A 21,257-nucleotide genomic window follows, 5' to 3' on the forward strand; every position below is an offset into this window, starting at 1 on the left:
GACCATCAAGCACCACGCTTTTGCTGTTGCGGTCGATGGCAGCAACAACACTATTGCACAGCTGTACCCGATTGTGATGATGTACTACGTCGACGAATGGTTGCACATTGAAAGTAGGTTACAGGAGACAGGAAGAAAAATCAGGAACCTCGTGTTGAAGCCAATAAAGACCTTTGACGTGCTCGTGTAAAACTACATTGCGTTTTGCACCGTCAGTGCAAACGTTATGTTAGGAAGAAAAAAACTGCATCGCTGCAGTCTTACAGGAGGCACAAGAAAACTTAGTTGTGGTTGGCTGCCCGTGCCATTTAATTAACCTTGCTGCCGAAAAAGGGGCCGCGTGCTTGCTGGGTAAGTTTGATGAAGCCCTTGTGGATATCTTTTATTACTTGGAGAAAAGCTCTGAATGCAAGGGCAAGCTGTCTGAATTTCAAGAAATGCACAATGTGGAAATGCGAAAAATTTTGAAGCATGTACCGACTCGTTAGTTCTCACTAGGCAAGTGGCTGACAAGAATTCTTGACCAGTAGCAACCTCTGGTTAGCTTTTTCTTAAGTGAAATCAAAGGAAAGAAGCGGTGTCCATCCTTTTTGGAGCCTTGTAAGGTTCTTCGTAGGCCTGAGCCATCAGGTTTAAAGTCCGACGAAACCAGTCGCAGGCATAAAGCACCAAGAGAAGGATGCCCCAGCTGCAAAAAAATCCAGGGTTCTCCCAGTCTGCAAGTCAAGTCTGTTCTGACTTGTGAAAAAAAGGCTACCTCATTTTTTGACCTCTGACATTAACTTGGCTTCCGTTTTTTTTTTTTTTTTTTCTCTTTTAAGGGTGTGATCCCGCTTTTTGTGAAAGCCAATTGCCAGACACAATCACAGGCACCTCAAATACATATTCTGCGGCCGGTTCTACTCCAACTCCTCACTGAGCTTTTGACTAAATTTGTCTTGCCAACTGCTATAAAGGGTGCTCCTTCTCCGCTTGAAGTTCTGTATCAAGATATCCGCAATCAGACGGCAGACAGTGACCTGGTCATTGGGAGTACTACAGCAGCATTGGTAGAGAAACATAGTTCACATGATCAGACACAATTTTTCACTTGTCATATGCTACGCGAACAACTCTTGAAGACGTACTAAGCAGTCTGCACCCACTAAACATTCTTAAGGTGCCCCATTCCAATCCTTTCATCACTCTCCGCACTTCCATGAAAAAGAAAGCTACAACCAAACTTGCCTTGGCTTTATTACTTGTAGGCTTCTTAATGGTTTTGGCCAACAACAACAAAAAAGGTGCCTTTCGATTCTTCTCGTCTGCACTAGTGGGCACGCAGCAAATCGCGAGCGGCAACGATACTGGCCATGTTTACGCCAATATATTAGAAGTGTACCCTATTCATATGCCGACGCTTGTAACACAGCTAAGATATTCGCCCATCCTTAGCGGAAACGTGCCGCATTAGGATAGTTGTGAAGACAAGCGTCTCAGTTTCCGCAGCATGCCTGCCATGCGTTTCTATGTCACTGACAGCTATGCGCGCTTATCGCTGTTTTTCCCCTCAAAGTGGACATGGCTACGTTATTGTCGCAAACTTGCCGATATTAACGATATTATTTATTACTGATATAGAAGAAACTGTTTCAATGCGCGTAATGTACTCGTGAGAAGAACATAAATCGCGTTCGGCTTGCTCCGCCGGCCGCCATTTTTGTTTTGGTGTGCCGCACTGTTAAGGTGGCAGCAGCCTGCTGGTTGACCTGTTGTCATGCCGCAGCAAACGCGGGATTTAAAAAAAAATTCTTTTCGTGGGAAATTTAATTTGTGTAATGATGGCACCCCTAAATTTTCATCAATTTTTTTTGACGAAAAAGTGCCATCATTAGGCGCGTAAATACGGTAACCAGTACAAATGAGTATAGTCAGCAAAACGAGCATTTAGTGCCAAAATTCGGTTAGCTTACCTTGTCGACACTTGCCATAGAGTAAACGTATGTATCTTCCTTCACAGCGCAAAAAGTAGTCCACTGCGACATGGTCATTGTGTGTTCCTAAGAAAATCTGAATCGTGTCGAAAGCATCCAGCACATCTTGTGCGTTGGTAGTCTTCTCTCCATGGCTTGTACCCTGGTCCTTGGGGTCAACAGCATCGCGCATGCTGCTTACGATGGCCTTGTTGCTCAACGCTTTATGAACGACCACATCTCCATCAGTGTGAATAAGTGCATTGACACTATGGCTATCGGGAACCTCACTGTTGAGAAAACAAAGCGTGCCCCAAGCATCTGTCAGTTACTCTGGCACTACGCTCACGGCAGTGGCATCTGCATTTTCGTGCAAATCTTTTGGTGGTGTCGTCCAACGTGCACGTGATGGCTCTTGGGTGGCACAGAAACCTGCATGGTTAACAGTTTTCAATGACGGCCGCACGTGTGCACAGGTGGCAGCCCCTGCTGCGGCCAGCATCTCGAGTGCCATAAATAAGTCTACGTTGGTGGCACCCTTTAAGTGCAAGTTCAGCGGCAGGAGCCGAATGAGTCACTCTTTATATCTTCACTTCTACCTTCGAATGACTCCCTCAAGCGGTTGCAGCATGGAAGTGCAATTTGGCAGAAAAAAGACCTTGCAGACATTAGTCAGCTGCACGTCAACATGATGAGTGCTGCAATTGTCCAGGAAAATGTACAAGTGTCTGCCTGCCTTCCTCATGTCACCATCAAAGGCCTCAAGCCAGCTGGCAAATATGGTCCGGGTTATCCAAGACTTCCCATTCGCTGTGTACTGAAAGGGAAGTGCGTGATTTAGTGTAAAGCAGCGGGGCTTTTTACTTCTGCCATTGACGAGAAGTGGCAGTTTGTGCCATCCATATTTGCACATAATAGGACAGTTACGTGCCACTTGCCATGCTTCCCCCTTCACATTTTTGTCCTCTAAAATCTGGTCTTCGACCAGAGCATTTCATAAAACAGGCTAATTTTGTCAGAGTTGTGCAGTAGAACCTCGCTGATACGTTCCTGTTATGTATGTTTTCCTAGCGCCACTGTACGCAGTTGAAATTAAAAAAAGAAATGACCCAATAGAGTTACGCTAATTTTTTGTTGGTTCATATGTTCCTGGAAAACATGGCTTTTTCCTCACCAACGTTCAGTACGTCGCCAAGCTGCGATCGTATACGTTTTCCGGCCACTAGATCCCACATAAACAAGAAAATGTGTGAGGCGCGTGCGATCAATAACAGTATATAGCTGCCGGATGCAACAGCTTCACCATAATACTCCCCCCCTCGTCTCACGTGAAAACACCACCGTGCACCAAGTTTCTCACTTCGGTACCAGCAAAGCTTCTCCCAAGTCGTCGCACGCGGCATTTACAGCTATCACCACCAATTCCATTGCAATATGCATCTTCGCCTATCTGTTTCACAGGACATGGTGCAGTCGGAAGCATAGTGCACGCTTTTAATAGGCGATAAACGAAATGCCGTTCCCTGCTGCTGGCTTTGAGCATATACGTTGTCCGGCCTTCAGATACCATGTGAACAATAAAAGGCACAAGGTGCGTGCAATCGAAAACTGTATATGGCTGCCTTTCTCGCGTGAAAATGACGGCGCGCAGTTTCTTATTCCGGTACCAGCCAATCTCCGCCCGGGTCGTCGCACACCACATTCACAGCTATCGCCGCCAGACCTATTGCAATAAGCATCCTCACCTGTTTCAGAGCGTGGTGTGTAGTTCCATTGGTAGCGTACTGCATGGTTTAGAGGGGGGGACATGGATTGTTGAGGTAACTTCGTTGTTGAGGTAAACTGCATATGCTAATTCAGTGTGTTGTGTTTATTTTAAATATGCAATTTATTTCTGTGTATACATAGTTGCCGAGGTAATTAATAATTACCTTGTAATGTTTATTGAAACAATTAAAATTTACCTGCTAAAGGGAAAGTTGCAAGCAACATATAGTTGGATACTACAGTGCATGAGGATAGCACCACTGGAAGCAGATTCGAAATTGAACAATTATTTGTCATTTTACAGCCCATTGAAGTTCTGTGTTCATAGTATCAATAATGAGGGCAAATGTAAAGGTAATAGTGTTTTTCATTGGTTGATCTGAAGCGAGTGCTCGCATTTCACCTTATCCGAATCTGCCAGCAGAGAGCTTAAATGCTCCACGGTGGATCGTACCTGAAGTCTGTGCACACACGTCACCGCACGTCGACCAGTGAAATTGGGATTCGCCGCTGAGGAGCAAAAAAAATCCTGATCCAGTTCGATCAGTGAAAAACGCCATAAAATTTTTAAAAATTGAAGCTGAAAATTTTTAAAAAATCTGCTCTCAACACTGCTTTCTCAATACATTTAGCTTTGTGCTGCAAAAAACTTATAGCTCTAGCTGTCCTTGATGCAAAGATATTGATACAGCAAAGTGACCAAAAACAATGTATGAGAAAAATGAAAAAAAAAAGCTTTGCTCAGTGCTATACAGTAAAAGCTATTGACATACTTACATTCAGAATTTACTAGTAAGCCCCGTGGTAATCTGCTTGCAGCACTACAAGGTTAATGCACTTAGCTTCAATCTATCCCCCCAAAAATTACAGGTGCAGCTGTCCTATTGTTGCCACAAACAGGCAAGCTGAGTGAAATGTTTTTGAGAAAAACAGACAACTCGATTCATTCAGGAATATAATGAAGTGTTTACATGTTACCAGTTATAACAGGCTTGTATGTCCCTAGCACATGCCCCAGTATATATGTCCCAGTGTGAACCGTTTATCGGGGGGGAAATGGCATTTGCCAATTACTGGTGTTCAGCATTCGTGCGCAGCGAGATTGTTCACACGGAATGGGTTGCATGTTCCGTTGACGCAGCATCACCACAGATTGCGCACGAGATGAAAATCTTTCATTGCCAAAAAAAAATCATTAAATGCCGTTTGCCAAATACCGTTGATCTGCATTTCATGCACAGCGAGGTTGTTGAGTAATGGGGTGTATGTTTGGCCGCCGCTCGTGTACGGCATCACCATAGATTGCACATGAGATTACTATCTTTATGGCGATACTGCAGTTACGTTCACCTTTGCCCGCTGCCGTACTGTAACTTGCGTTTTACGCAAGATGGCAGAACATTTATAGAATCGCAGCTTACAATAATCAAGCGCATCTACATCATCAGAGCCAGCCACAGCTGCATCAGTGTGAGCAAGAAAATCTGATTTTCGCTTAGTAGCTGGTGTTCATGTGAAGACTTGCAGTTTTTCTTAAGCATTCTTCACTTTCTGCAAATCGTCTGGCTGCAATAGTTCTGCAGGAATATCGTATGAACACAGGCTGCTGCCAGAACTGCTTTCATCTGCTAAGCCTATTCCGCAGTGAGGGGGGAAGGCTCCAGTGGCACACAGCACGGGTAGTAAACAATTGCCGGTACCTTCCAAAACTATTGCACACTTTTGAAAGCTTAAAACCCCTCATTTCATCTTCTGTTAGCCAAATTTATGGCTTGTAGCAAACTGAATTTGAGATTGTTTCCTGCCAAGTTTCAGACGACGGTGAAATTGTTTCTTCATAGCCATTCAGCGCACAGAGTAGCAGTGGCACAAAAACTAAACAAGAAATGAGTTATGCCTAGCTGCATCAGCCTGTGCAGTGTGCAACACCACTCCCCACCTGGTACTGGTGACCATGGTGATTGTGCATTGGTCAGAGACACCAGGGCTGCTGGATGATGTATTCACTGTGAGTGTTTTTAAATGCTGCGCCGAACGAGTGTAACAAAGGATACAAGGCAGTGCAAACACAAAACGACATTTAGTGAATATAAGAATGTCAGGAATGAAACATGCCGATAAATCGAGGGGTTTAACTTACCACGGAAGGACATAGAGTGAATAATGTTCAGCCATGCCGGTCACCCAAGTCCATGCAGGTGAAGTCTCGTGAATGGAAGCTCATTTGAGCGATTGAAATAACTCATCTCAAGAGAGGCCACCATTATGTTCAATGTGTCAACCACCATTGAACCAAATTGTAAATGGTTTACTCTTGTATGCCTGCATCCAGCGTACAATGTCGCATTATTTCAATTAAATAATATATTAGCACCACACGCACCTAAAACAGCAACACCAAAGCCCTTCCCAGATACCTGCATAAATCTGTCACACACTTTAATAGTAAAAACACCTCCCAAAGAGTGTTTTCTACTAAAATGCAAATTTTTCCATCAGAAGGCCAAATGGGCCTATATAAAGTTTGCCATTAAAAGTTAATCTTTTTGTTTTAGGACATTACAAACTACAGCATACCTTAGAGGGGCTGTATCAGGCTTTCTTCCTATAAAGGCGCAGCTTTATGAAGTGCACCATCGTAGTGTTCAAAACAATAAAGCGCTATTTACAAAAACTTTCACAGTGCAGTAGCAGTTTGAAATGCCCATTGGATATCCAAAATCAATGAAATCTGGCTGGTAGATCTTTTTGGGCCTTGATTGGTTAAAAAGCTTTGAACGTGGGAAGATTAGCACGTGTCAAAAATGGTGCCCATTTTGGGGACAGGAATTTTACTAAGCCTGTAAATATTTTGTAAGGTGCTAATTTGGCAGGGTCAAATTTGAAACTCAGAAAATATATTGTGCATACTACAGGCTGTTCTTTATAACTTTGTATTATCCCTGCTAATTTTTCTACCCTGAATGCCTAACAGTTAGGAAAGTGTTGAAGACTTGCTGATGGAATTGGATCAAATTTGAAGTACTGCTATGATAGTATTATCTAAACATAAGTCATGTGCTTTGCTTCTCATTCGTATTTTTCTCTTCCAAATACAGCCACCATTCATTGTTACCCTGGAAGAAGTGGAACTGGTTCATTTTGAACGAGTGCAGTTTCACCTCAAGAACTTCGACATGGTGTTCGTATTCAAGGACTACCACAGGAAGTGTGCTATGGTCAATGCCGTCCCAATGAACATGCTTGACCATGTGAAGGAGTGGCTCAAGTTAGTCTTTCTTCTTGTATCCTCTAATTATAGTTAGATATTGCGACTTGCTGTAAAGCAGGCTGACTTTTGCAGAAATTCTTGAAGCAGTGATGTTAAGTCTCTGAGCACTAGCCAAGCTTTCTAGGTATAGTAAAAGCTTGTTAATTCACAACTCGTTAATTTGAAATTTTGGATTATTTGAAGTAGCCACCGTGCTCCGTCAGCAATGTATTGAAAGCAATATGTAACATGTCCTGCTAATTCACACTGAAATCCGCACCGCCACCGCTAATTCACACTCCATGCCATCCTGAATGGGGAGAGTGCTAATGCACAGGAGCGCGTTCGTGATGCTGGCATCTCTGCGCGGGCTGCGCAGCTGTGCTTTTTCCATCTGCGGCCCTTTGTTTAGGCCTGACTGAAGAGATGCGTTTGTGCCTGGCCATGGCATGGCCAACGCCTCTGTTGCAGGTCACTTCTCTCTCGTGAGGTTCTGCATAAAGCTCAAGTGCGATAAAAAAGGGTGAGCCGGTGAACGCGGCTACGTAACCGGATCGCTAAGCTGTCCGGTTACGTTGGCTGCGCTAGTGCTTTGAAGTATAGACGTTGTTCATGCCTATGTGACGTAGCGTGTGTGCGTGTTCATGCCATGTCAGACTATATACGTGCCTTAACTGAGTGTTTCTTATTTTTTTTCGGACTTTAATATTTCGAATTTTTGTGGCGTCCCCACAGAATTCAAATTAACAAGCTTTTACTGTATCCAACAGTGCCATTTCTATCACCTTAGATTCTGAAAAGAATATTGGTTTATTAGTGTAAGTTGTTATGAAAGAATAGCAGGTAGCTGGAAGAGGTGCTAGTTACCTGCATGGAGAAAGTAGCAGATACCAAAATAGTGCATGGCTTGCACTAGCCCCTTGTTTTCTGATAGTTTGGTATGTTAGGCAGCACTGGAAAGTTCTGCACTTTTTGTAATGATACGTAGAACTGGCGGCAGATACGAACTATTCGAAGGTGGCAGTGTGAGTGTCCTCCTATTGTTTACCACAATGTTTTCCGATTTCACGGCCAAATTAAATGCAAACTAAATACCTTGTCGACAGGTAATGTTTAATATAATAATGGTGAAAACGGCTGTTCATTATTTGAAAAGTAGTCGATTTAATTCACTTCTGGCTTTTCCCAAGTCTCATTAGATTAGTTCAAAAATGACTAATCGCACCCCCTAAATTCCTGATAACACCTATGTTTAGTCGGCAAGCTTTGCTCTAACAGTCTGGAAACAACCAAAGAGGAAACTAATATACCTCCTTGCTTTTATACTGCATAGTCAAAAAGTGAAGCCATATTTGGACATGAGCATGGACATTGCGCAGCACTTTAGTGGGAAAAAATTCATGAGCCATTCCAGTCTGTGAAGGTAGCTGACCAGCGAAGCTGATCCGATCGGCGTTGAGCTTTGGAAGATGCGCTGGCACATATCTATGAACTGCATTGATACTGTACTTAGAGCTGCACGACTGAAGCTGACAAGCTGCGCAGTTGAGAAAAAGGTGCAGCACACAAGCAAAAAATTCCTAAAATCTATTCATCAAAATTTAGGGTTTTGGCCCTTATGCAAGAATATGTGTATGACAATGAAATGAAATTTCACTTGAACCAGGTAGTTGCACTCAGCTGTTTTTTATGCATGTATTTGGCTTTATTGCTCAGAGCAAACTACTCCAGAAACCTTGTTTACTTTAGGCTTTCACTGTGCATAATAAACTGAAATGAAATGCAAAAAAAAAAGGCAGTCTGGGGGATGGAAAGACAATTGAAACATAATATTGTGTGATTGAGCTGTCAGCATTTGTGCCGTCTGCTCTAAGGTGTCTTGAGCCAACACTTTGGGCTGATAAACGTGTGTAGAAAGACTCAAGTTGAGGCTGTTGTCTTGTCCATACTTCATGTTATTGACTCGTATGAAACTGTGTATGTTCTCCTGCAGTTCATGTGACATCCGTTACACAGAAGGAATTCAGAGTTTGAACTGGACCAAGATAATGAAGACAATCACAGATGACCCAGAGGGCTTCTTTGAGTCTGGTGGTTGGTCTTTCTTGGATCCCGAGTCTGATGGTGAAGACGGTGATGGGGATGATGACTCTGAGGAAGATGACCAGTACAATCCAAGTGAAGAAGAAAACTCTGGTGAAGATGAATCCGACTCTGATGAAGAGGACGACTCTGAAGACTATTCAGCCTCTGAAGTCAGTGAAGATGAAGATTCCGTTGGTAAACATTTTATTATTGGTTACCCTGAAAGTGCTGTAAAAATTGTATTTTGTTTAACTCAGCCTAATTCAGGTGCATCGTATACATATTGGTCTACAGAAAGTATGGTCTTGTTTTAAGTTCTCCAGCAGCTGTGTGCATGACCAGAGTTGCTGTTGGGTACTGTTGCCAACTAATTTTGAGTGAAGTTCTTGTGCTGAAGTTAAAATCATACATGACTTGATGCGTTATTTTACTCAGATTTCACCGATTGCAGGTGTCTCTGATGTTCAGTCTACGCTCATTACAACAGACCCATGTACAACATACTTTCAGATATAGCAGACCATATTTTAGCCATAGTTTGTTCTACCCATCTTATCAATGCAACGAAGTTCACTTTTAACGGACCGCGCTACAACAGACTATTAACTACAGCGGATGAAATTGGAAATTTATTTCAAAATCAGCTGTACAAAACATACTTTTGTCGTGTCGACAGGGGCTGACAGCCGGCTTGCGAGGGTCAGCCGACGATCGCGGCTCAGTATCGCGTGCGTGCGAGGGAGGAAGGCGGGGCGAAACATGCATGGGGGGGGGGGTTCAGGAGAGGTTGAATTCTGCTCCAGCAGCTGCTGCTTTCGGTGCGGCCGCCATATCTTGAAAGCAACCTGCGATGGGAACAAAGTGCGCGCCCGCACTGGCCACATCTTGAAACCGATCTGCGATTTGGACCAAGTGCGCCCAATGCCGGTGGTAGCTTTGTATGCACTGCGCTTTCGACGTTTAATTCGCATTGAAGCGAGAGACGGCATGAAGGTAAATTCGCTCGCTGCTGCTGTGGCACTTGCTTAATTTGCTATCACAATTGATGCTACGCCTTTTGGATGAAACTGCAACTTATTGTTTTTGTTTTTTACTTTGGGGTTCGTCACTCACTCTGCAATATAGTTGTTAGACATTGCAACGGAAGTTTCAGAAATGAGGCATTTGGATGTTACGGACTTTGGATAAAATGGACATTTTGTTGGATTATCAGGGTCTGTTGTAACGAGTCGACTAAGTCAGCTAAGTCACAAGTCTGTCGCTAAGCGTGAGGTAGGCTTGATCATCAGCTGTTGCTTTCTGATGGGGTGGTATGCCAAAATGCTCAGTGCAGAGCTTTAGGTGAACATAAAAAAACTTCAGGTGGGCAAATTAATCCGGAGCCGGCTCCTTTCATAGGCCGTGTTGCATGATGCCTGATTGCCTAGTGGTTGCATGATTGCCTAGTAAATAAATAAATAGCTAATAATAAAACTAATAAATTAACTAGCTAAGTAACTCGCTGAAATGTACACGAGAGGTCTTGCTTGTTCCTATACCTTGGCATTAAGCAAGTTAAATGGTGTGGCTGGTTCTCGGTACAATTCACATGGCCATGTTTTTTTACAGTATGATTGCTCTTTTGTGTTTGTGACAGGTGGCGAGCTTGGCACCAGCGAGGAAAGTGGGAAAGACTGGTCTGAGCTTGAAGAAGAAGCTAGAGAAGGTGGGATATGCTGCCATGTCTCATTTGATTATGTAGCTGTTATAGAAATGTATGTGTGGCATTTATTGACTGAACCTCTGTAGATCATGCAAAATGTATTAAATTATCCAACAATCGAATTCAAAAAAAATGTTTCTAAAAGCACAAATGTCTTGTGTAACATAGTCAAAATTAAGATTAGTTGGACTAACCAATGTCAGATGTGAATAAGTCAACAGTGTGCATCTTGTTGAGTTGGAGTACTTAAATACTAATATCTGTGCAGAAAAGTGCAGTCTCTATGCTGAAGAATGAAATGTAGATAGTAAGGTATTGTGTAGTGGTTAGTTTGCAACCTAGCTTTCCAGTGCTAAGAATTCTGTCATAGAGGTTCACTGGCTTGATTGCAAAGGATTACGTTGACCAAAAGCACTATTTCAGGTCAGTCAATAGCTTCATGCTTATTCATGCCCAGAGGCACAGAGCTGCTGTACCAATCTTCAGCATGTCAAAGCAAATCACTGTGGTACTTTTTGTCTGTATTTCTGTGGGAAGTGGTAGCCATAGCTGTGCTGCACTACCTTTTGCTGCTTGTGGGTGTTTCATACAGATGCAGTAGCTTTCAGCTAATAACCTTAGGCGTTTGCAGTCTTGGACAATCCTGGACAGTCAGGGCAGCAAATTGAAGACGCACAGGAAAATATCAATAGTGCGCAAATGCTACAACGCTTCATGGGGGGGCTTTTGCTAGTACGGCAGTTTAGTTTGGCTAATGTGTTGCTATTTATAGGCAAATGCGATTTTCTTAGGTGCAGAGAAATCTCATACAAGTTATACTGTAATCCCTCATTATAATGAAATCGCTTTACTCGGAATATTGCTTTACAGTCGCCGACCGATTTTCCGGACTCCAAAAATTCAGACATGCCAGATTATTCGGTCAGCTTCGCGGCACCGCCATTCTCCCCATAGTCCATAATGTATAACAACTGCCGAAAGTTCGGACACGTTGCAACCTCTCGTCTGATTTTTCGGACACTCCTTGAGCCAACTTGATCGAGAGCATCATGCACCGACTATGACCGGCGCATAGTTCGACTTGCTGAACGCCATTTTTGTTTTGAACAGAGCCTCCTTGCTGCGCCACGAAGTGGCGCTACTGGAAATCCCTGCTCATCATCATCGTTTGTGCCTGGTTCGATAGAGTGGCTCTGCAGCAGTTCCGGTTTCAGCTTAGTATGCCATGTCAAGACAATCCAGCAGCTGATTTGTTTCTTCGCGCACGACGCTGCGAGCAGGCTACGTTTTTCGTTTGTGCGACTGGTGTCGGCACGGTGGTGTTTGCTTTGTATGCTATGTCGAGGTTTTGGTGATCCAACGCGGCGTACGGAAACATCGCGTCAAGTGTCTAATGGCGCTGACAGCGCTCACGCAGACTTCGCTGGAGAATGCCGGCAAGCGGGTGCCGGGAGGCCTAAGATTTGTTGCCTTCCGATGTGCTCCCTACTGACGTGGAAAATGTTCTGCCGAGACCTGCGCAGTGGTTGCATTGCGATTCCGGACACCGTGTCATTTGATAGTTTCACAGGTGCTGACACTGCTGTACTGACATGTGCAGAACTCGACGACGGCGAGATCATTCGTCAGGTTTCTGCTGCACCGGTGGACGATGACTTCAAGTCAGAAGATGACGCACCATGTGCTACACTGCCGTCGCATGCGGAGCGTGCACAAACAGTGACTGTGCTTTCAGCCGCCTATAGTGACCGTACGACCCTCTCCGAGATTCAGGCTTATCTGATTGCGCGTAAACAGAACGGTGTGCAATGGCGCACATTCACGATTTCTTCAAGCCTACTGCTGAGCCCGAATAAGCGCGTGGAAATAAAGGATTTCATTTGTTTTTCTTAATCTGCTTTTTCGGACACCTGTTTATTTGGACATTTCCGCAGTTCCCGTGAGGTCCGAATAAACGGTCGGCAACTGTACTAGGAATTCCTTGCGGTCCCGACCCAAACGCATGCATTTTAAACCGCATTACTCGAAGCGCACGAAGAGCTTGACCCAATTAAAGCGAAGTGGCGAGTGGAGGCATCACCGCTGCCAAGCGGCAGCAACCCTTTTGTGCATGCAGTGTCAAATTAATGCCACTGATGAATCAGTCTCGCGCAGGCACAGAACAGGCCACAAAAGTATCAAACCCACAACTGATGACTGCTTACTAACGGGTACCAAGCAAGTGCCAAGTGCTCTCAGCTGTTAACTACAGAGCGAACGAAAACTGTGAAATTCTGTGGTGCAGTGCACCTGAACTGATAATGTTGGTCGCAATCGCATTGCTGGTTTCCCCCTTGATAGAACCCACACAAAAATAAAGCTGTCCTGGCGCTTTGCAATGGCAGAAAACTGCGCTCTCTTGGATGCCATAAAGTGGCCAAAAGACCGCGGGCAGACTTGTGCCATAGCATTCTATGGCGTGCACTCGACGAGCGAAGTTTTACTGCTCTAAAGAGCACTTTAGGTGCTGAAACATGGCAAAAAGCACAAAAGTGTCCCTCCGATTATAAGTGCCATGTTTGATACGAGGAGTTACGTAAATAAATCTGGAAGATGACGTTGGGGAAGCAGGTCTAGAATTTGCTCGACACTCGCCATAATCAACCAATAACTTGCCGAAAACACAAAAAATACAAGTGTCGCCAGCTATGAGTCGGGCTGTCAGCATGGCGGGTCAACGCAAGCTGGTGTTTCTCCAGCGATATTTTCGAGCCAGTCATGCTCGATTTGCACCACCTGACTTTAGATAAACAGTCGAAATGTGTGGTAGCGTGATTGACTTTTGTTCCTTGGCATTTAATGGCAAGGACGTGACTGTGCACAAACACCAATACTCGAACTGTGGAATTAGCATAGTCGTCAACAATGGTGCGCTGAAAAACTCGTTGTGCAAACTTCACGGCTGCACACCTCGGGAGGGAAGTGCCAAGTGATCATACAAAGCCCCTACTGCAAAAACTTTTCGCGATCGTGCTGCATACCGACAATGAGTGGCTAATAGTTTTCTGAGCACCACAAACACAACCTCAGACTTGAGCCACGGCATTTGCGGCTGCTTTCCAGCATGATACTCTCATAGTCTTCCGTGACCCCCCCCCCCCCCCCCTGCCATAAAAGCAGCCACTGCCTTCCCCTCCTCATTCGCTCTCCAGTCTGCAAGCCGTATGGACGCCAGTCGCTCCTCTCACTCACCTTCATGCCAACTCCTCTCCTCCTCACTGCCAGTTTCCACGTCGTTGCCCTCTCCCGGCCTGCCCTCTCGAGTATAATCTTCCAGCAATGGGTGCCCTTCCGCGGTTCCTGCTTCTTCGTCTCCGCAACTCCGATCGCTTTTCTTCCGCTACAAGTGAAGCCGATGCCAAGCTCACCATTGCAACCATCTCCATCACCAGTGCGCAGTGACGAAGAAAGTGCGATGCCCTGATTTATTTTGAAGCTTCTGCCTTCTGTGTAGCCCGCTGTGTTTAGTCACTTTGGCGCTGACGGCGTGTGCATTTGGATCCGTGCTGCAGGCCATGTGTTGTCTTATTTGGAGTGCTTCGTTATGCATACCTCGCGTGTGCTTTTGTGGTCTATAGGGATAAATTACTCCGTCAGTCTCCGGGCTAAAGTGGCACACTTTAGAGCAGAAAGTTCTGCTGATGAAAGAAATGGAAGGCCAGCAGAAAACTGACATCGCGAAGGAATTTGGCATACCATCGTCTACTTCAGCAACTGTATTGAAAAACAAGGAAGCTGTGCTGGATGGCTTTGAAAAGAGCTTCGCGAGGAGAAAGAGCACTCGCGATTCAAAATACCCTGAAGTGGAAGGTGCACTTCTATTGTGCCCGAAGAACGCCAGGAGTGCAAATCTCCCCATATGTACACCTGCACTTACTGCAAAAGCTGAAGCTCTCAACCTCCAAATTATCCATAAAGATTTCAAGTGCAGCAATGGCTGGCTTGAGCGGTTTAAGAAACGATACTGCGTGACCTCGAAGTCGATCGTTGGCGAAAGTGTAGTCTTGAACTGTGTCACTGTAGACGTATGGCACCAACATAGGCTCCAAGCTCTACTTGAAAAGTATGAAGACAAAGACATCTATGACATAGGTGGGGATGCATTTTTCTACAAGATGCTACCGAATCTCACATTCACTACTGCTGGCAGATCCTCCTCTGGAGGAAAAGAGAGCAAGGAGTGTGCCACGGTGCTGTTTAGTGCCAATGCAACAGGCGAAGGCAAGCTTCTCTTGATGCTGGGGAAGCCCTAGATGCCGTGGTGCCTCCAAAATGCAACTATTCCCAAGGAATGCATTTATAGAAGTAACAAGCAAGCATGGATGACTGCTGCTATTTTTGTAGACTACGTGCGCCTTCTGGATAGACAGTTCAATGCGAAGAATCGCCTGGTGCTTTTCATAATTGACAATTGTCTGAGCCACGGAAGGATTGACAACCTCAAGGCGATCGCTGTGGAATTTTTGCCTGCAAGCACAACTGCGCTACTGCAACCAATAGATCAGGGCATCATAGAAACCACCTAGAAGCTGTACCGCAACGCTCTTTTGTGCAGCGCATGCTCACAGCGTATGATGCCAGCAAGAGGCACAACATAGGTTTGCTTGGTGCGATCCATTTGCTGAACTTTTCATGGAAAAAACACACCTTCGAAGGTCTCCAACTGCTTTGTGCACGCCAGCTTTCCCGTGCCATCATCAGCAACTCTGATGATGCCCAGCCTGACGATGACCGGACTTGCAGCGATCTGTACGAGTCTGTTCATAAAATTTCTGGACAAGAGCCATTCACATTGGCTCATGCTGCTGCTCCCATGGTTGCCCCAGCGACAGATGTGGAAATGCTAATTGGCGCTTTTTATGGCCCCGACGAGGATGAAGAGCCACGTGAAGTTCCAAATATGGCGCAGATGCGGGATACCTACACCTGCTGCGAAGTAAGGTTGAATGCATGGGTGGCAACCATGGCCTCGTGCAATGCTTGGCCAAATTAGAGCAGGGGTTGAATGCACCCAGTAAGAACTTGAAACAACCAAAGCTCGCTGCCTTTTCCACACCGGAATAAAGGTTTGCTCCACTGAATACATTGTATTTTGACTTCCTAGCAGTTGTGGCGCAATTAAAGCTTGACTGCTTTAGCGTTTCTCGAGTGGTCACTTATATCGAATTACTACTTATAACAAATTTTTTTGCTGTCGCTCTGACTTTGTTATAAGGAGGGCTTACTGTAACTTGCTAAAATTTATCTTTAAAGAGTCTGACTACAGATCTTAGGAAGCCCTGTCTTTTTGGCACAGTCCAAGGCTTATCACTGAAACAGTAGTGTTCATACTCTCAACATCCTTGGTCCCCCCTTGGCTGTTGAAAGCATTAAATTTTTAAGCAGATTTTATAGATGTGCAAGCTCATAGCATTAAAGCATTATTCAAAGCATTAAAATATATCTCCAAATTGTGACGGGTTTTTGCAGGACATTTGATACAGATGGTTCCTTTTTCTTTTCTATATCTATTTCGTCTATATAAAGTAAATGTGCTGTATGGATAGTTTTAATAAAATGTTGGTTCTGCAACAGAAATAGAGGTCCTTAAAATCAGTACACAAGTCCTTTTAAATTTATTGCTCATCTTGCTCATCTTTCTTTGAATGTGTGTGTGTTGACACTCATGTTAATTTAATAAATTGTGAATTTACATGCAGCTGACAGAAACCGTAATGAATTTGAGGATGAATACACCAAACGCAAAGGTGGAAAGGGTTTGGACCGCAAACGTCCGGCTCAAGATTCTCGTGGTCCATCATCCAAGGATTCTCGTGGTCCGTCATCTAAGGATTCCCGAGGTCCATCTAAGAAGGGCACTGCAAGCCCCCAGAAGAATGGTAGCAGTGCTAAACGGCGGCGTGACTCTGACTCTAAGGGCTCTGAGCAGCGTAAGAAGCCGAAGAAGTGAGACTTCAGGTGCCATCATTTTCCTCAAGAGAAAAGGAGAGTGCTGGAAACAATTAAAGGTGAGATTTTGCAAAGTTATCAATATCTTCAGGGCAGTAATAGCACTACACCATTGCTTGTGGGTTAAGGCCCACAGTATACTTAGTCTGGATTTTTCTTTTATTTTTTTAAACTAAGTGCAGACCTTGCTAGGAGCAGGCTTCTGTCTACTCGCTGGAGCTTTGGGGTGCGATCTTGTACGCGTTCCAAAATAAAACAGAGGTGGTCCATTCCACCGAGCCTCACACGATTGGTCAATTTGAACCGTGACGAACGCCATAACATCAGTTGTGACGTAAGCCATTGCGTCTTGCTGCTGTCAATCATTCCGTGTCGTCTGCTATCGGACTAACGCAACGGAACAGATCGCCTATTTCGTGAAGTAAAGAAAGGACCGCCTCCGTTCGTTTTTGGAACGCGTACAAGATCGCACCTCTGAACTGCACTCCAAGTGCTGTGCAGAATAACGCAACCACTGGTGACTGACTATGAACACTTTTAATCAATCATTCTCATGGCTTCTGCAGCTGTGGTTGGATGAGCTCGCTTCACTGGTGCCCTCCCAAAGCTGGTCATCTTCGTTGACCTCTATGCTGTTTGTGATTCCTGTCAACTTGAACCTATTAACAAGTCTTGAGCAAAGCCATACACCATGCCTTCAGTATCCACATGCACACATTTTGCAGCAATTCCCTCTTGATACGCCTGGAAGCATAATGCAGCTAAACACGCTGTAGCACATCCTATTCTTTGGAAGCATGCTATATCCATGCCACATGATCCGGTGGAGTCTGGTGATAACGATGGTGCCATCTAGTAACTTCAGCCATCTAGTGGCAGCCTGCAGCAATTACCCACCATGTGAGTACATGCTTGATGCCTAGTGAAACTTCTGTCAAAATTTTCGCACTTCAAATTGCCTTACACACGGACAGGCGTCACACAACTGTAGATTGGCATTCACTCTTGCGCACTCCGTAGCCATGAGTCCAAGTACAGTAGACTGTCCTTACAACAGACCTTGATAATCCAACAAAAGATGCCCGTTTTATCTGAAGTCCGTAATATCTGAAACACCGCACTTCCAAAACTTTGGTCGCAATGTGTAACAACATTATTGCAAAGAGCGACTGACAAATGTCCAAAGTTAAAAAGAAAAGTTGCAGTTTCACCCATGAGGCGAAGCATCGATTGTGATAGCAATTTCGTAGACAGCTATGCGAAGTAAGGATAGTTGTTTTATCGGCCGTATAAAGTTATAAAAATTTTCTTACTAATTAAATTAACAAGCACGGTGTCATCCGGGCACAGGTGAACATGAACACATCTCGCTCATGACCGCGGAAAGTTGTTGTCAAAGCATTAGAGTGAGGAAGCGTGGTAGCAGCGGCGAACGAATTGACCTTCGTGCTGTCCCTAGCTTCAACGTGAACCAAACATCGAAAGCACAGCGCGTATGAAGCTACTGGCACTGGGCACACTTCGTCTGCATCGCAGATTCCTTTCAAGATACGGCGCCCGTACTGGAGCACACTTTGTTCACATTGGCGATCGCTTTCAAGATATGGCGCCCGCGCTGTAAGCAGCTGCTGTCGGAGTAGAACCACTCTGTCCCTCGCGTCCCACCCATGCTTCACACGCAGCAAAAGAAGACTGCGTACTTCCACCCCGCTTTTCTTTCGCAAGCGCGATATTCAGCCACGCTTGTCGGCTGACCCTGGAAGTCAGTTGTCGGCCCGTGTTGAACATGGCAAAAGTCCATTGTAGCACGGTCTGTTCAAAGCAAACTTTGTTGCATTTGTAAAATAGGTAAACTAAGGTTGAAATATGACTGTTATAACTGAAAGTCTGTTGTACATGGGTCCGTTGTAACAAGCGCAGACTGTAATTGCTGCATGTTGCCAATGTGTAGACTTCAATAGTTAGGTTCAATTCAGTCTCGTTCATTTGGGTTCAAAGAAAGATTATTTGTTTTAATGAAGGAAATATATTACAGTCGAACCTCAATACTTCGTTAATGAAAAGAAGTTCAAATTAAAGGAAGCTAATTTAATGGAAGACTTACCTGCAGTGGCACATTTGCACTGAGCTAACACATGAGTGGGAAGTTCCACAAGATTTATTCACACGTACCATATTTAGTCTCATAATGGTCGCGCTTTTTTATCTGAAAGACGCAAAATCAGGTGTGCGATCATTACCCGGGTTAAATTTCCGGCAAAAGGAAATAATTTTTTCGTCCCGTGTTTGCTGCGGGACAAAGATGGCGGCCGGCGGAGCAAGCCGAATGCGCCGAACACGATTTCTTTTTCTTCTCGTGAGTACATTACATGCATTGAAACAGTTTCTTTTATATCAGTAATGAATAATATCGTTAATATCGGCAAGTTTGCGACAATAACGTAGCCATGTCCACTTTGAGGGGACAAACAGCGATGGGCGCGCATAGCTGTCAGTGACATAGAAACGCATGGCAGGCATGCTGCGGAAACTGAGGCACTTGTCTTCACAACTATCCTAATGCGGCACGTTTCCGCTAAGGGTGGGCGAATATTTTAGCTGTTACAAGCGTCGGCATATGAATAGGGTAAACTTTTAATGTATCAGTGTAAATGTGGCTACTATTGTTTCCGGTCGCTATTTGTTGCATGCCCACGAGTGCAGATGAGAAGAATCGAAATGCGTCTTTTTTGTTGTTGTTGACCACAACCATTATAAAGCCTACAAGTAATAAAGCCAAGGCAAGTTTGGTTGTAGCTTTCTTTTTCATGGAAGTGCGGAGAGTGATGAAAGTAATGAAATGAGGCATCTACTTAAGAATGTTTGGTGCATGACCGCTTGGTTTGTCTTGGAAGAATCATTCACGTAGCATTCGACAGATTGTAAGCGCAATCAATATTAGCTAGATTTGGCACACGACATATCGCTATGGCAAGTTTGGGGTGCGATCATTACACAGGAAATATAAAGAAAATCGAATTTTGATGACGAAATTCAGGGGTGCAATCATTATGCGAGTAAATACGGTATTTACAAATTAAAATCGGTTATTAGGTGTATCGGTGCTCGTACTGTGACAGGAGACGCATGTATTATTAAAGGAAACATGCCATGTCGGGTGACAATTTCCCCTTCGAACTTTTGCTATGCTTTGCCACGTAAGATTACTGTAGTGGGGCGAAGTTGACTTTCTGGAACCAGCATTATGCAATGCGCCATCCCTTCCGCGCTCTGAAGCCATTGACGAGGATTAAAAAGGCATAGTTGGCGCCATCGCTAACAGCGGCAAATTATCACAATGAAGAACACGGCACCGAACAGCAAGAAGCTTGGTAACGAACGCTGAAGTAGCTAGGCCTAGCGTTGCCACGGTGTGGCTACGGCTGACGGTAGATCTGCGTGCGAGAGCGCCGGCTTGGAGCGATGTGATAATCAAAATGGCGGTGGTGGGGCTTCGATTAATGCCATTTTGGACTTGTGGTCATAGCAAAAAAACATTTCAGAAAAGTCGGACGGCAAAGGCTTTTTGCATCCGAAATTTCAGACATTCGTATACATTATGGGTACATGGCAGTGCCGCGACACTAACAGAAGTAATCGGTGATGCGCACCTGCATATGCCTGCACACAAATTTCTGCTGCGATTCTTTCTCTTTTTCCTTCCTTCTTTCTTCCTTTCGCACTCGCCGTTGAGTTTCTCCTGAGCTCTTCCTCCATGACAGGGTCAGAAAAATGCTGGTCCGAGGCACTGCCACGTGATTTAGTGCGTTGCTGAGTGCATTGTCAGAGCGCAGTATGTTTGAATTTTATTTTAATTTTTTTATTTACATTACTGCTACTCTCATTTGAGAGCACGGCAGTTCGGCGATACAGTATACATGTATATGAGTACACATTTAGGCAGAACAGTTAATTGAAAAAAGGAAGAAAAAAGAAAACAATTGCCCAAGGATGTTAATATAAGAAAGAAGCTGAGTTTAGAAGCAAAAATGGAAGTTTTCATGGACAGTTAATTAACATGCTACTAACAGTTATGAACACGTAACAGGTATACATGAAATAGGAGCGAACTGAAAGATAACACTTAACGCGTCAAGAAATTTTAAAGTTGTGTGAAGGGATACACTTAAAACATATACACTTTGAGAGCGAGAAGACAGGAATGGAAAAAAAAAAACAATCTAGGCAAGCAATCAGCAGGAAATGGCAGTTACAACAATCATCTTAGGACTAGAAGTAGTACAGTAATGAAAATTTATTTTGGGAACACAGTGTACCATATGTCCACATACAACAAACAAAAATAGAAAAAGGAAAGTGGGAAGTCGAAAGCAACACAATGCAAAATTTGTGACGATGACACGTGCGATGATAAATTGTTTTATCTACGCACTGCAACTTCTACTTGTGAAGTAAATTTGGACAATGATTCAATGGCGGTTACAGCAGGATCAAGTCGGTTCCATTCAGCAAT

The 21,257-nt window shown here is 44.4% G+C and overlaps 1 protein-coding gene across 1 annotated transcript in view; it reads left to right on the top strand.

The window, feature by feature from the left end:
• dre4 (SPT16 homolog, facilitates chromatin remodeling subunit dre4) overlaps positions 1–21,257 on the top strand; it is a 126,208-nt gene that overhangs the window by 98,114 nt on the left and 6,837 nt on the right. The window contains exons 22-25 of the mRNA XM_065433308.1: positions 6,818–6,987; positions 8,963–9,249; positions 10,691–10,759; positions 16,495–16,803. Of these exons, the coding sequence (XP_065289380.1) occupies positions 6,818–6,987; positions 8,963–9,249; positions 10,691–10,759; positions 16,495–16,745 (777 nt within the window). The 3' untranslated portion in view covers positions 16,746–16,803. The remainder of the gene's footprint in view (positions 1–6,817; positions 6,988–8,962; positions 9,250–10,690; positions 10,760–16,494; positions 16,804–21,257) is intronic.

The sequence above is a fragment of the Dermacentor albipictus genome, chromosome 1 (assembly GCF_038994185.2).
Source record: "Dermacentor albipictus isolate Rhodes 1998 colony chromosome 1, USDA_Dalb.pri_finalv2, whole genome shotgun sequence".
Classification (NCBI taxonomy): Eukaryota; Metazoa; Arthropoda; class Arachnida; order Ixodida; family Ixodidae; genus Dermacentor; species Dermacentor albipictus.